The 14,976-nt window shown below is 51.8% G+C and overlaps 4 protein-coding genes across 4 annotated transcripts; all 4 read right to left on the reverse strand.

Annotated features, from left to right (window-relative positions):
- Positions 1 to 537: 537 nt before the first annotated feature.
- On the reverse strand, positions 538 to 897 carry BJX68DRAFT_263228 (uncharacterized protein; the record flags this gene model as incomplete). The annotated part of the gene is made up of 1 exon (XM_071044639.1): positions 538 to 897. The coding sequence occupies one exon, from the start codon at positions 895 to 897 to the stop codon at positions 538 to 540; it is 360 nt and encodes a 119-aa protein (XP_070903206.1).
- A 1,576-nt stretch (positions 898 to 2,473) lies between these two features.
- BJX68DRAFT_229302 (putative NAD binding Rossmann fold oxidoreductase) lies at positions 2,474 to 3,860 on the reverse strand. Its single transcript, XM_071039006.1, has 2 exons — positions 3,483 to 3,860; positions 2,474 to 3,388 (listed from the first exon to the last, which is right to left on the reverse strand). The coding sequence occupies exons 1-2, from the start codon at positions 3,807 to 3,809 to the stop codon at positions 2,648 to 2,650; spliced, it is 1,068 nt and encodes a 355-aa protein (XP_070903207.1). The 5' UTR covers positions 3,810 to 3,860; the 3' UTR covers positions 2,474 to 2,647.
- A 201-nt stretch (positions 3,861 to 4,061) lies between these two features.
- On the reverse strand, positions 4,062 to 5,909 carry BJX68DRAFT_229304 (uncharacterized protein). Its single transcript, XM_071039007.1, has 3 exons — positions 5,524 to 5,909; positions 5,025 to 5,454; positions 4,062 to 4,975 (listed from the first exon to the last, which is right to left on the reverse strand). The coding sequence occupies exons 1-3, from the start codon at positions 5,811 to 5,813 to the stop codon at positions 4,127 to 4,129; spliced, it is 1,569 nt and encodes a 522-aa protein (XP_070903208.1). The 5' UTR covers positions 5,814 to 5,909; the 3' UTR covers positions 4,062 to 4,126.
- A 109-nt stretch (positions 5,910 to 6,018) lies between these two features.
- tor (putative TOR pathway phosphatidylinositol 3-kinase TorA) lies at positions 6,019 to 13,776 on the reverse strand. The gene is made up of 4 exons (XM_071039008.1): positions 13,417 to 13,776; positions 12,400 to 13,354; positions 6,660 to 12,351; positions 6,019 to 6,607 (listed from the first exon to the last, which is right to left on the reverse strand). The coding sequence occupies exons 1-4, from the start codon at positions 13,541 to 13,543 to the stop codon at positions 6,218 to 6,220; spliced, it is 7,164 nt and encodes a 2,387-aa protein (XP_070903209.1). The 5' UTR covers positions 13,544 to 13,776; the 3' UTR covers positions 6,019 to 6,217.
- Between the last annotated feature and the right edge of the window lie 1,200 nt (positions 13,777 to 14,976).

A 14,976-nucleotide genomic window follows, 5' to 3' on the forward strand; every position in this document is an offset into this window, starting at 1 on the left:
GCCGTGGTGTCGAGCCCTGAACCATTCTCCCCCCCCCCAACCCAGGTTTTATAAAACCACTCGCACGGAGAGCGCTTTTCTGAATCTCCCACAACGGACGTGCAAGCTCCAGAAATCGAGGACCAAACTCATCTCGTAGCTGACAAGCAAACTCACTCTAAGGGTCATATAGCCTTGAAGAAGGCGGTAGAACGTCACTTGAAATCTGTCCAAAGGTCAGATACTTCCACAGAGACTTCCAATAACGCATTGAACTCTTCGCAGTCTCGTGCTCCAAGTCGATATTCCTCGCCACAAGGTAAAAGGACGACTTGATGGAGTGAAACTTTGCGTGCTTGAAGAGCTGGATATCAGAGAACTGACTAAACGCATTAATCAAACAGACAGTGTTTCAAGACTGGACACGATGAAGGGGAAGGGTGAGTGATCCACCGGGCTTGAGACGGTTTAGGGCAAAGACCGCTGAGAGGCCCATAACCGCGGAGCTTCACAGTCGACGCTCCGGTATCCTTTCCTGGGGTGGTCTCTGCATACGGCTCATCCGCAGAAAGCGACGTCGTATTTGGTCTCGAGATACGAACGGGCTGTGTGGAATTTCGTCGAGTCAGGGTGTCCGTTGAGGTATCTTTCAGATTCGCCGGAGACCATCTCTTGAGCAAACATTGTGATATCAGCGTATATGATCTCGTTGAAAATCTCAGGAGACATGACCAGGTATCCGCCGAGCTCGGTGGGAAGAGTAATGGCATCGATTATCGAACGCGGTAGTTGTTTTCTGCTCGTCATACTGAAGCCGCCGGGGGCCATGCATAGGTCAAGGATTCGCGGGGAGGAGATTCCGCGAAGATCTAGGAGCCCAGTCGCTGAGGCGAGACCATCACCAACTTCCTGTGTCATTCTGTAGAGCCCTAATCTAGCGCGGTGGTTGGCTTTGACTACGCACTCCCTCCGTTTCTTGAAAAACTCGTCTCCTGCCGGGTTTGACCAGCCCTGGGTATGAATCTCAGAACTCGCTTCAAAAGCTGTGAAGAGGAAGGGAAAAGTTTCTTACCTCCTCTTTGAGTCTAGCTAGCTCCTGGTAAAGCGAATCTGAAGAGATATAATCACTCCATGGTTGAGGGTCTTCAGAGGCTTCTATTCTTGATTTCGATAGGAGAACTGAGAATGAACAGACGCGCGATCACCATTTCGGTATAGGTAGGCTATATTGGGAAGGGTTCTTGAAGGAAAGATGGGAAGCCTGGATGGTAAAAATCGAGGAAACAGATGAAGAAGCCTTATAAATGTATCCAAATGTATCCAAGGGAAATGATCATGGGTACTAGACTATTGATGATATGTTGGCGGGACCAGACGGCGATTAAGTGTTATTCTGCGGAATCCACTCTTTAGAGCGTTTGGTGTGAGTGTTTGCATGGAAGAAAAAAACAGAAATAGATCTCGAAAGAGATCCATTAGTACTTTGTAGGACTTTAGTTAAGTGATTACAATGGAATCCCCAGACAATAGGTTCTCTTGCTGAGATAGTGCTGGTCTTGGATATGTGATACCAGTACTACTATGTAGAACTCACAGTGGTTGTTTATAGTAGAGGTGAAAACATGCCAGGGGCCCAGAATGCTCCTGCCTCCCTCAGATATGAAAGAAGACATACTGTTGTTGGACAGGCCCCATGACTTTATTTTGCAACTGAAAGTAATTTATAGACTCATTCGCCTCAGCTTCCTCCGGTAAGCTTCCTCCAAGGCAGATCCAGCGCTGGGAAGCCTGCTTCATCCCGCAAACTTCATCTTCCTATAACACTGTCAGGTTTCCTTGACCCAAGGCTGATCCTCCAGTATCAAGGCCCGTGACCAATGTCCCAGTGCAAATGTGAGATGAAATCAAACGCCAGAGTCGAAAAAGTCACAATCTGGAGCAGAAACGAACTGCAACCCAAAAGTGCCCGGCTCGGCGCCAGGGGGAGCCCTATCGGGACGAGGCATGGGGGCCACGAGGGCAGCGGCCATGGCCCCAGAATACGCTGCCAGAGCTGTCCACTGGGCTTAGCCTGCACTTTGTGATCTTCTTGTCTTGTCCCTGGGGCGCAGTTCCTGCATCTAAATACTCGCGAGGCGTTTAAGCAGTCCTCCGTCCCTTGTGGTCTGACAGTGACACCAGCATCTACCTCCCCAATCCCGACTTCGCAAACTTGGGCACCGTCGGCATCGCCTATCTGAATGATGTCCCCTGCAACGAAACACTCTACAAGCTATGTCAAATGTCTCCGAATGCCTTTGGCGATGACTTCTGCGACGAAATTGAGATTCGAGACGAGGAGCCGAGGGATGTTGGCTCCGATGACACAGTTGATACTACCAATGAAGACACCACCGCCGATGAGGTGATACCAGTGTTGAGCCTCCGAGTAATAGTGTTGTAGCCGATGACATTGAGATGCAGTCTGGGGACGATGAGTGTACCGAAGAGGGGTCCGTCCTGAAGGTGGGGCTGGCATGGTCCTGCCAGAGGTCGGAATTGTTCTGATTAAGGTTGCTGTTGCATCAAGTTGGTTCTCGCTTATATGAAATGGTCATGTTATCATTCTATGTTCGCGTCATGTCCCGATATCTCTAACCGATCTATATACCCATTTCCCTCAAAGCAATTACAACCGCCCCTTTTGCACGCGGTTTCCATTCTCATCAAAGAAGATCTTCTCCCCCGTAATAAGGGCCTCTTGCAAGGCAGCCCCAATGCGCACCGCCTGGACAGCCCCCTCAAGCTTCAGCGGCACAGCCGTGTTCTCCAAACACGAAGCCGTAAACTCATTAGCCTCAGTCACAAACGCATACTCGAACCGATCATAATAGTGCTGCGGGATCTCCTTGCGGATACCTCCTGCATCAAACGTCTGCACAAGGTTCAACTGCGGCTGCGTGTTCACCGCAACCTTGCCCTTCGTCCCAATAACCTCTGTGCTATCCTCCTGCCCCGCGGCCATCATGCGGCTGGCATAGAAATACGCCATCTTCCCATCAAAGAACTCCACCAGACCCACCGCATTATCGCGATCATTGTGTTTCCGCAAGTCGGGCTCAACAGCCGTAATACCCACTGCAGAGACGGAACGAACCTTGGAGTCTTGCCCGAAGAACCAGAGGGTCAGGTCGATGTCGTGGATGGAGCAGTCGACGAAGATCCCGCCGGAGAACTCGGCGTATGCGACGAAGAAGCCTGTGGGGTCGAGCTTGTCGCATGTCTGTGAGCGAATCACGCTGGGGACGCCGAGGGTTCCCGAAGAGATCTTTTGGTGTGCGTCGCGGTAGGAGGCGTCGAAGCGGCGGCTGAAGCCGCACATTACTTTGAGATGTGGTTTGGAGTTTGCGGCATCGAGAACGGTTTGGGACTTTTTTTTTGTTAGTAAGAAATCTTGAATGATGACGGAGAAAAGGAGGGGATGAAGGACAGCTTTCAAGGAAAGAAGGAATTGAGGCACATACAATCTCAACACTAGTGGATAAAGGTTTCTCGCAGAGAACATGCTTCTCCGCATTGATGGCCTTGATGGCCTGTTCGGCGTGGACAGCTGTAGCAGAAGCGACGACAACAGCTTCCAGCCCCTCGTGCTTCAGCATGTCATCGTAGTTCTTATAGATGGTGACTCCATAGGGCGCAAGATGCTCCTTGGCCCATTCGATCTCGGTGTCGTCGGGGGTGCTAGCGGCGACAAGCTCGGCGCGGGGAGTGCGCTGCAGGAAGTTCAGGGCGTGGCGCTTGCCCATGCGGCCCAGGCCTGCGCAGCCGATCTTAAGTCTCTGGGCGGTCATTTTGGGGGGACTGTATATTGAATAGGAGAGACTGTGGAGAAAATTGGGAACAGAACGGGGGATGGGAGCTGCTCGAGAACAGCGAGAGACCAAATTTATGGGCAAAAGCAAGCAGGAAATGTCGGTCTGATTTCCAGAGCAGCTGGTCCTCGTTGTTCTTTGAGCTGGAGCAACTCCGAACCCAATCGTGAGTAAACGGTGGAGATCGCCGGAAAAGGGCTTCCAGAGGAGAAATGGATTCCGACCTTGAATGCGGGGAATATTGCCATTCCTATAAGTAAATTTACTCTGTGATTAAAATACAACGCTGTCCAAGCTCATGCAGAAGATGATGCGCGTCGCCTTCGCTTCTCAATCGGATCTGTGAGCCCCTCTCCCCTCATCCAGGCCAGCAGCTTCCTCAGTGAAGGTCCCTGTACCGCCGTCGGTCGGCCTTCAAGGGTACTCGCGAGCACGGCCCAGGCGACGACAAACAGCCAGACCTCTCCACCACTCCACCCCTTCCACACTCCCCGCTTCACCCCCGCCTTCCACGCCGAATCCACCGCCGCTCGGAAAAAGTACAGAAACACGCCACGGCTGTTGCTGCCCAGGAACGCAAATGGCACTCCGGCAAGTGCTCCGCTGAGGTAGAAACGCTGCGTCGGCAATGCTGCCCGAGGAAGAATCGAGTTCCACAAGCACACGCTTCCCCAGGCCGAGGAAATCGCCGCCGAGAGGACAGCCGTCTGTGTTATTACTGATTTTGAGAGACCGTTCACGGTCGAGATTGGCTGCGTGAGCCATGCTTTAAAATTCAATGCCGACCGTGCCAGCGTGACGAGCGTCAAGAGTCGCGCAAGAGCAGATACGGAGAGAAGCAGCTGGTGAGTAAAGGCCGTACCGCAGCTTGGGCTACTGGGATGGAGCAGCGCACACGACAGGTCAGAGATTGACGGGTGTGCAGGCCCGGTTATGGGCGAAATGGATTTGAGCCCGGAGGGCAAGACATTAGGGGTCTGAGGGTGCAGGATAGGCGACACAAACGTCGGCCAGCGAAGGTTTGCGATTGTCGCGACCGAGTCAACAATCTCGTCCTTTTCCGGCCAGGGGAACTGCGCCGGTAGTGTATCCGGACGCTCGTGAATATAACTCGGAGAATATTTGAGAATCACATTTCCCAACCACTTCTCCAGTCAGCCAGTATCATCGACATCAAGGGGATTGGTCACAAACATTAGGTGTAGCCTCGCGATCAAACACAAAGGCGTGGAACAGCTGCGCCAACGACATTGGCATCAGCAGCCAGCTTCCAAACCACCACGGCTTGTTTTTAAGCCAGCCCTTTTCGTCCATCACATTGTAAACTGATTCCAGGCCTCGTGTACCCGCATAAATGGCGACCGTCATCCGGAGCTGGTGCTGTGTGCAGATTCCCAGCGCGAGACCTGCCAAGCTAGCACCGACCGCGGGCGCATATCGCGACGTCAGCGCTTTTGAGATTCTAGGGTTACGCTCGCGGAAGAGTTGGGCTTCGTCAGTCCGTAGATTCGAGCGCAAGCGAACGAAGAAGCGATGCAAGAGTCGGTGCAACAGGACCATGAGCGAAAGCGCAAGGGAAAGGCGGAAATTAGGAGATCGAGCGAGAGAAGTACGCGATTGTTTCCTATGCGAATAATGATTTAACTTTCTCTCCCCAAGGCCCAGTACCTAAATCACAGTTGAGCTTCCTTACTTTGACGGATCCTTTTGTATGCGATCGATAATAAAGTCCACAAGCTTTAGCAAAGCGCCCGAGCCGAGGAACACACGCAACGACGCCCGCACTGCAGCTTCATTGTATTTGTTCTTTGAGCGGGTGATGGCTTCGAATTTAGCCGGGGATGGTATTTTGCCCTGGACAGATGGGGAAATGCGCTCGACGGCGTAGTCGTGCAGCGCCTTGTATTCTTTGGCGCTTAAGGAGACGCGGAGGGCGTTGCGGAGAACTGGATTCACTCCAGGGTCGGGCAGCGGAGGCGGCATGATGCTCCTCTGTCCCGCGATGGACAAGCAGCGATGAGAAAAGGGGCAACCTGATAGAGGGGGTTTGAGGGAGAGAAAAGAGAGTGGACAAAGAGCCGGCGAGGAGTTGAAGCTGAGCTGCCCGTGACCTCGGCTAAGTGGCTCGCGCCTGACACAAGATTGTGACGTAGCGAAGCGTACTATACTATCGGAGTTCAATATGGGATCGCGGGTCAATCGTTGGTAGAATTATCAATGTCTAAGCAAGATTACAGCTGTAACCACCCCGATTTCAGAACAAGCAGCAGAAGCAGAAGAAACATCATGCTACAGCCGAAACACATGCAATGCAAAATCCGTCGTCATAGACCGCGCCATCATAAACCCTGAATACAAAAAATATCCACAAAAGAACAAGAGAACAATCACCAGAAGCTGCACCATCCAATCCAATGTTGGCAAATGTTCTCGACACTGGTCGCCTGCGCAAGCAGCTTGTCGACCTGGTCGCTCACATTGAGCTCTTCGTTGGGCTTAAAGTCTCGCCCAGTCAGTTTCTCGCGCACTCGTCCCAGAACCTGCACTGCTCTCGCGTTCTGTGCCTCGCGAGCTTCGTTGGGAACGCCTTCTTGAGCGTCCAAAATGCCACCCTCGAGAATCGAGGGCCTACGATGGCGGGAGAAGTTGCTAGGCTGAACGCCATGTTCAAGATTGACATTAGAGACGATGGATTGACGTCGCTCTGCGTTGAATGGCATTCGATCGGGCGACTCGCGGATCCCGAGACGCCAGTTGATCAAGGGGTCATGAATGAACTGTCCCAATTAGCTATGGGTAGTGAAAGGATATCTCGAAAAAAGTACTTACGGCCTCCAGAACAGCCATCAACGAGTCCTTGTTGTCGCGTATCACTCGCATTACGGCTTCGCAAGTAATACGGTAGCTTCCCTCAATGTTGCTGACCTCCATCGCAAATGTCAACATACGGGTCAGACGGAAAGGCACTCGCTCCGGATACTTCTCCCGATGCATGGCAACCTCGAAACAGTCGCCAAAATCAATATGAACCACTTTACCAGTGACTCTGTCGAGTAGGAGATTGGAAGGATGACGATCGCCCAGCCCCAAGATGTAGCCAACCATAGACATGACACCGAGTGACCGAGTGTAGTTGGTTCGCCGCTCCAACCAGGCCTCGGAGCTCTTACTCTTTAGCCACAGAACGCGGTACAGATCCTTGCCAGTCGTATTGTCCATGGCGTAACCAAAGACTTCCACCTTTTGCATGAGCGTTAGATTATCATAGTCCGGTGCCATTTGCAACATGATCCTATGCTCGATGTTGAGGAGGATACGGCGCGTCTCGCGGTATTCTTTGATTAAGGCATGCAGCGTGTCGCTGTTGGTGACCCATCCGATAAGACCAGAATTCTGCGAGAGTGGAATGGCGGGGAACCGCAGTACTGTCAAGTGCCGCTTGAAACTCTCGCTGTCGTTGTCGAGAAGAGTGTTGACTAGGCCGAACAACTGCATAACCCGCTCGTCCTGTCTGATATCTTCGTGGCCCTTTACTACATACATGTAGGAATTGCCGTCGCTTCCCTTTAATGTCATCCTTCGTGGCCGTTTCTTGGTTTGAAGGACATGTAGAATAGGATCGAAGCTGATGATTCGGATAATGGGTCTACCAGGCTGGTAAGTGCCAGGCACAGCCAGATCAAGGTCCATGCAGTCCTTTAGCTTGGGCGAGACATATTTCAGATCAAGCGTGGACAGTTGCGGTAGTTGTCGGCTGATCTTGCGGAAGACTGTGTAGTACAGGTCCCAAGCTTGATTTAGGTCGCCAATCTCTTCCGTCTCGCGGAAGAGCATGCAGTAGTGCTTCGCCTCGGCGAGATCACGTCCAAAGGCTTGAGCAAACGACACCTCGCGCAGTGTTTCGGCCCCCTTGTCAAGCATCTCATGAAGCGGTGCCAAGGTGGAAAACATCCCTTCCACATTGTGATCGCCAAAGTAGAGTCGTGAGGCTTCTTCCAACCCTTCGTGCCAAAGCTCGTGCCAAAGGACGGCGACTCGAATCAGTTCGTGACTGACAAGGTCGGCTTGCTCAACCAACTTGGCACTATGTTGTCGCATGCTGTCCATGATGTTGCTTGCGGACTGTGACCGACGGGCGACGTTTGATTTCATTGCCACCGTCAGCGGATACACAAGTGCTTGCGGATGCGTCTTGCCAACTTCTGCCAGCAGACGATGAACAGAGTTTCTAACCCTAAAGTTGGGTTGGTTTATGCGCGCGATAAGCTGAGGGGTGACTGCAAGCCATGTGTCGATGTTTACTGCTGTGAAGCCCTCGGTAACAACCGTGTTGACCTCCTGGTCACCGCCATGATTGAACCAGAGCGTCAGCAACCGCAAAATGTCTTGCAGGGAAGATGTTGATGACAATGCAATAGACCGGAGGAAACCACGAATAGCGGGGATCACATGTTCCGTCACAATATGGCCAGGTACCATGGCCAGGTTCCCGCCCTCTCTGTTCGCCTGGCTAGCGATGGTCGTGACGACTTCAAAGTTTGCCAAGGCCCAAGAATGCCAGGCTTTGTAAGACTCGCGGTTGTACCTGGTCGCCGCCGAGTACGCATTGAGCACCTCGCGGACATGTTCTGGCCGCCAGTCACCGCGTTGCAGGGTCGTCTGCCATTCTCCAAGTCTGAGATAACTCTTGGCAAGCAACTTACGGAACTTGTTGACATCGCCAACGCGCTCTCTCAGACCCTTGATATCTGTATGGTTGCCTTCAGTGATGCCGTTGACGCCGCCGTTTATGCCATTGTGGTCAGATTGTGAGGCTACTAGAGCATTGAACCGCGTAAAGTCTTCTGTAAGACTACCCGTAAACTCCTTGAGCATCTGAAGTGCCTCCCGTTGACGGCCAGTTGCCCAGCTGAACTTGAGACGGGCATACGTGACCTCTGGAGGCGAGATGGTCCTGGTGCCGCCGTTACCATCCGAGAGTACTGTTTCTAGCGATGCAAGAGAGCGTTCGGCGAGACCCATGCGATTGGATTTGCGACAGAGATTAGCGAACTTGATCCACATGTCAAGATTTTCGCGCGGCTCGGTGACGAGTGCTCTGACTTTGAGCATACGTTGCCATACCTCGACATTCTGCTGGCACCCAAGGAGTCGCCTGTTCCAGGTCTGGCGCATGGCTTCTTGCTTTTCTGGATCACCGACGTTTTGCTTGTACGTAATAATCTCTTCAAGTTCAGCGAGCATTTGCACGCGAACAACAACGTTGTATGCCCGGTTATATGACTCTCCGAGAAGCGCTGAAAGTTCGGTATCAAGACCATTACGTGCCTTTTCAATATACAAAGCAGCCTCGTCGAACTGGTTGCGATGAATTGACAGAATAGCACCGAAGAAAGATCGATCGGGTGAATGCTCCTTCATGACACCAAGGTAGGAATCCATAAGCTCCCACTGGCCTCGACCCCAAGCGGCCGCGGCGGCTAGCGGAGCAATAGACTTTCGATGCTCCAGCGATGCCTGGTTCCACTTTTCTTGTGCTAGATCGGACAACACTTTCCACTCTCCCAGAGCGTGTAGACATCGCATCTTTCCCATTGTAATGCCGAAGGAGTCTGGGTCGATCTTCTCGCGACGTTTGTAGGCAGCAAGGGCTTCCTCCCAACGTTGAAGCTTCTCAAACCAAGTCTCCTTTAGTTCGACGTCCCGATACGCCTGGGCTTTTCGAAGAATACCGATAGCAGCATCGGATTGCTGAAGCTGATTGTTGATCGTGATCAAGGCTTCTACCGCCCCTGAGTTTTGATCTTGCTCAAACTCCAGTTCCTTGTAATGTAGAGCTTTGGCAAAAGCGTGGCACTTGGCTGCATATTTTCCTAGTGTGCGGATATCAATTGGTAGCGCTTTATCATCGTGCTCCATGAATTCAGCGAGGTTGAGAAGGATCTGCAGAATCTCTGGAGGGATATTGGGTGAAGTGAGAGCCTTTTCTATCGACCGCACCAACTCTTCTTGGTATTGATCATACAGCTCTGTCCAGCATGAAACAAAAGCGGCGTTGAACAAGTCTCTCGCGAGCGGCTGGTAGATACCTGCCAGACTGGCGCAGGCACGCAGTGCCGGTGAAGGTGACTCTTTCAAAAGCTCGACGCTGAAACGGCGGATCCACTCCTGCCAATCCTCGCGAGTTGATTTTTGCGACGCATCCCAGGCATTCTTTAGATGCTGTTGGTTGACCACCATTTTCTTTTGGCCAATCTCGGCATAATTGGCGTCGTCAGCTAGTGTTGCGTAGCTCTCGTCGGGATTGAGGTCTTGCGGAAGCGGATCACCCTTTTGAAGCTTCGTCACTAAGATCTGATAGTTGACATGGGTGACTTGGTGAAGCTTCAAGACCTTATTCAGCAGGTGGATATAGTGGTTAAAATCTTGCCCAAGCTGGAAGATGAGCGCACAGATGCAGTCCATAGCAGCTTGCCTGAGCATACGGTCACTGCCAGCAACGACTCGTGACAGAGAATGGACAATCAATGATGCAAAATCAGAAACGTTTACTTGTCGTGAGAGTTTAGTCAGACTATCAATGGCCGACTTTCTTATACTCTGTGGATTTTGGGCATTGTCAAATAGCCGTACAATCGACGGGACCATCAGATGCATGTACTCTTCACCGCTGGGTCCAAAGATCAAGAACGTGTGCAAAATCCTCTCCGAAGGTTGCCGGCGCGGTGTGATGTCCTTGTCAAGGGTATCCAACATTGGAGGAATCAAATTAGCGAGGTACTTTTTGAATTCGCCCTCAAGAGATTTGGCAACGGCCTCCACGAGTGAGAGGATGGTAGCCTGTACTTGGTAAGAGGCATCCCAGAATTCTCGAATAACCTCGATGACCTCGGGAAGGAAAGCCCTAATGTGCTGCCTCACGATGTTGACGAGAATGGCCATTTGGTTAAAGTAAGACTCGAGGCGGCTAGAAGGCGAACCGCGAATGACGGATATGAAACCAGGAATAATTTGGCCAAGGAATGGCACGCACTTGAGGCCCAGAGTCTTGAAGATTGTGACGATGGCATCAATAACGGCAGAATGATACTGTGCAAGTGAGTTTTCGCGGAGTATATTCTGCATGAGGGTGTGGATCACGACAGTTGGGTAGTACTCTTCATTGGAAGGGGCAAGCCCTTGCATGATGAGGCTAACATCTGACACTGTCTGTACCTCATTGATGTGATGAACATCCGGGGCGGTCTCGCTGATTTGCTGGTACTTGTAGGGATCCAAGGCGCCAAGAATCCCCAGAACTTTGATGGTCTCCTTTCGCAGGGATCCTGTCTGCTCCGTCTTGATGATGTTGATGAGAACCACGAGAAGATGGGGGTACTCGGTATATGGATCAATAACATAGCCAGAGTTACTGGCTATCTGACCCAATGTTCGCAAAGCTGCTTCTCTCTTGGCATGTGAAGAAAGATCCTGCAACGAGTCTAGAATGATCGGCATAAGCTTGGGCAGGTATGCCTTCATGTCACCACCTCCAACACTTGCAAGTTCTCCCACGGCTTTAAGCGTCGTGGAAGCCACGCCAGGGTTGGCGTCAGTTGCCTTTGGAAGTAGCGTGGTCACCATGGGATCAACATAAGACCGTATAAGCTTCGTCGCATTGGATACGAACAAACTGATGAGTTGCGCACTTTCCTCCTTTTGTCGGGCAGTGCTGGCAAAGCCAAGCCCCGTGAGCAGATTGACTAGCAGCTTTCGCAGCGGTGGGAACACATAAGCTGGGTTGACGCTTGAGAGCCGACCGATGATGCAGATCGAGGCCTCTCTGACGGAGAAGACTTCATCATTCACCGCCAAAAACAAGCAACGAATATTCTCTGGCCGGGCAAGGTGTCGGTCAAATTTGCGGTCCAAAGACCACAAGACAGTACGCCGGATTTCGGGATCTGGGTCACCAACGCCAACTGTTAAAAGCTTATCGATAACTTCACTCACGACCTGTATTGAGTGGCTACTGGTCTGGTTGATGATTGGGTCATGAACAAACAGCTGGCAGCAAGTAAGGGCGGCCGCCTTTCTGATTTCAGGGTTGTCATTCTCAACGTAGTTGATGGCAACATCGCGCACAAACTCGTTGAGTATATGACCTGAGAAATCGAAGCTTCCCAGCGTGTGTAGAGCCAACGCGATTTCAGTGTCAGTATGTAGTTCCTGCAAGGTGAAATCCTTTGCAAATGACGGCATTGGAGGAAGTCTGCTTTCTGGGCAGCCAAGAGGTCGGAAAGGAGTTCCATCAAGAATCAGACTAAGCATGTCCAGCAGCTTCACTTGAATCGTAGGCTTGATTGGTGGTATGTAATGAGCCATGTCAACAAGAGCCTGGGTCAAGGACTCGCTCAGCCCACAAGCAAATATGGGATCAAGCAGTGACTCCATGTACTTGCTCAAGGCCTGCCCCACTGCTAATGACAGCATACTGATACATTCGAACATGGGCGCTTCGTTGATCAGGGCTCGGTTCCGTCTGGTAAGTGTTTAGCTGGGCGAATCAAGCTAGGATAGACAATCTTACGCTTTCAAAGCCAACCCTTCTCGGATATAAACAATGATTCCATCCAAGTACTGTGCAATGGCAACACCAACGGCATTTGCGATCTTCCCAATAGCGATAAAAGCAGCGTTTCGCTCCTTGTCTCGTTTTAGTTGGGCTTGTAGATAAACCATGAATCTATGAAGGTAGGTTTCTGTAAAATCGACGGGAGCATAAGAGGCGAGAATTGGAATCGTCAGCACGACCTGTGTCCGGATCTTGGGGTCTCGGTGGTCCTTGAGGCGAAGGACAATTTCACATGCATTCCGGTAATGCTCGTTCATAAACATGGCACCCTTCAACAGGAGTTCCTTGAGAACCAACAGTGATCCATGTATCCAGTCGACGTTGTTGTTAGACTTTAACCCCAAAAGGGCCTCCTCGTATATCCTCGCGAACCACAACTGCCGGACCTGCATGTCTCTTGCGGCGATAATTTCGAAACATTCGCTCACGGCTTCGGCGGCGGTCTCCCGAATAAGTACCTTTGGATCCCTGAGAGCAACCCAGATAAGTTCGAATATCTGAGACACAAACCCATAGAGGAGCGTAGGAGAGCCCTTGGCTAGCTCCCGAATGACCAACACGGCAGCGAACCGCCGGCCTTCCTGCCGTTCTGACTGAAGCCATTCCAGCGCCGACTGTATTTCACTCTCGACGAGTTCTGCCGTAAGAGCACCACCAGGCTTGGCTAGCCGACCAAGTGCCCGCGCGGCGTAGACCAAAACCGCATTGTCACTGCTGCGGAGAGCGCTGCGCAGATAACTAGCGAATCGAGTTGTCTTTTGGGCATTATCCACTCCCTCAAAATCTATTAAACGATCGAGAGCGAGTAGACCTCCGATTCGTTCGTGCGCATCGCTGCCAGTGACGACGAGCTGGGCGATACGTTGACTGACGGCATTGTAGAATTCGATAAACTTCTCGGGGGGCCAGTCTATATCCCAGTCCACAAGTTAGCGGAGGAATGATCCGAGCTGACAAGAATTATCCGCAAACCTCTAGAGATAGCAAGGACGTTTTCGTAAAGCTCGTAAGCAGCTCTGACCCGCGTATCCTCGTTCTTCGACTTCAACTCAAGAAAGAGCCTCTGAGTGACGTCCGTGATCGGACCTGCTTGCGCCATTCTTGAGAACGCACCCTAGGGTGGACATTTGACGGCGGCCTCTCGGGCAGTCAGTCAAAATGGCACCAGTGGGGGCATGAGCAAGAGGAGGAGGAGCTTTGAGTTGTAGAGGTGTGAGGAGGGAGAGCAGGAGGCGGCGGGTTGGGCCTGGGTCGAGTTCCGCTCGTGGTTCGCCCGCGCACGGGCCAGACCTGCCTGGGGCATATTGCCCTTAGTGCCTCAGGCGTTAAATCATGCTGTGGTGGACCATGTGTTGCCCTGTCCTGCCTTCCCTCTAAGAGTTACCTTTTCAGCCGCCTCCCATTTGTTGTGTTCCATCTTTCGCAGGTCATCTGCTCCTCTGGCCTGTCATTTGATTTTCTCACCTTGTTGTCGTCGTAAGCCTCGAGCCTTCACCTCTTGGCTCCAATATTTTCGGTCATTGAGCTCCATCCACTGTCATTTAGTACGTCTCTACTTTGTGTATTCTTTTCTTTACTAACGGCTTTTTACAGTACCACCGCCATCACTACCATCAATTGACCGTGTCTGGCTCTCGAGCAATTTCTCCTCCAGGAGAGGTCCTGGACTCACAGCATCCTAAGACTATCCTGGAGCATAAGATGCCAGTCAGTAGCCGGTTCAACCCTATGTCAGCGTGGGCAGTTTTACCTTTTGGTGGCAAATTCGGGCAACCCTCCAGAGATCTCAGCCAAACAACGCTTCTGTGTGGCTCTGGCATTCGGAGGTGCAGGGTCATATCATGCAGTGACCGTCGTCCTGGCATGTGGTATGCCGGTACGCAAGCTGACTCTGACTCATTTGATGAGCCCTAGCCTTGTCGGATACTAATATTCCAACCTGTCACAGGATAGCATCGGCGAGAAGAATATGGCGCGTCTCTGTCGGGGAATTAAAATCTCCCCATTATATGGGGGAGGCATTGAGGAGGTTACTGCCGCTGTCCAGGCAGCCACAGGTCTATTGCGATGACCTCTCCTTCCCCCGGAAGCAGAAGAGCAATGATCTGCCGGATACTAGGCTGCGTCCGCCCACCATTCCGTCCAACCACTCGGCGGTGCCGAGCCTCTTGATATCGGCCACAGATCTGTTGCGATGACATCTCTTCCTCAAAGAGCGGAAGAGCAAAAACCTGCTGGATACTAGGTGGGCTCCTCCTTTAGCCTCACAAGTCTGTTGTGATGACTTCTCCTCTTATAAGAAAAGCAGAAGAGCAAAGATCTGCCGGATACACTGCCGGTGCCTGCCCTTACCCAGTTGACCGATAACCTGCGATTGCTCTTCTGGTGCCCAAGAGCACCGAAACAGTCCAATGGCTCTCCCGCGCATGCTATAGGCGCTTAAAACTCCGCAGAGCGAAGCTTTACAGGATATTCTTAGAAGCTTGTTTGGCTAGACAACAAAGCGAAGATTCGCTGGACGCTGCTTCTCCA

This window comes from Aspergillus pseudodeflectus (assembly GCF_044049435.1).
Source record: "Aspergillus pseudodeflectus strain CBS 756.74 chromosome Unknown BJX68scaffold_6, whole genome shotgun sequence".
In the NCBI taxonomy this organism is placed as follows: Eukaryota; Fungi; Ascomycota; class Eurotiomycetes; order Eurotiales; family Aspergillaceae; genus Aspergillus; species Aspergillus pseudodeflectus.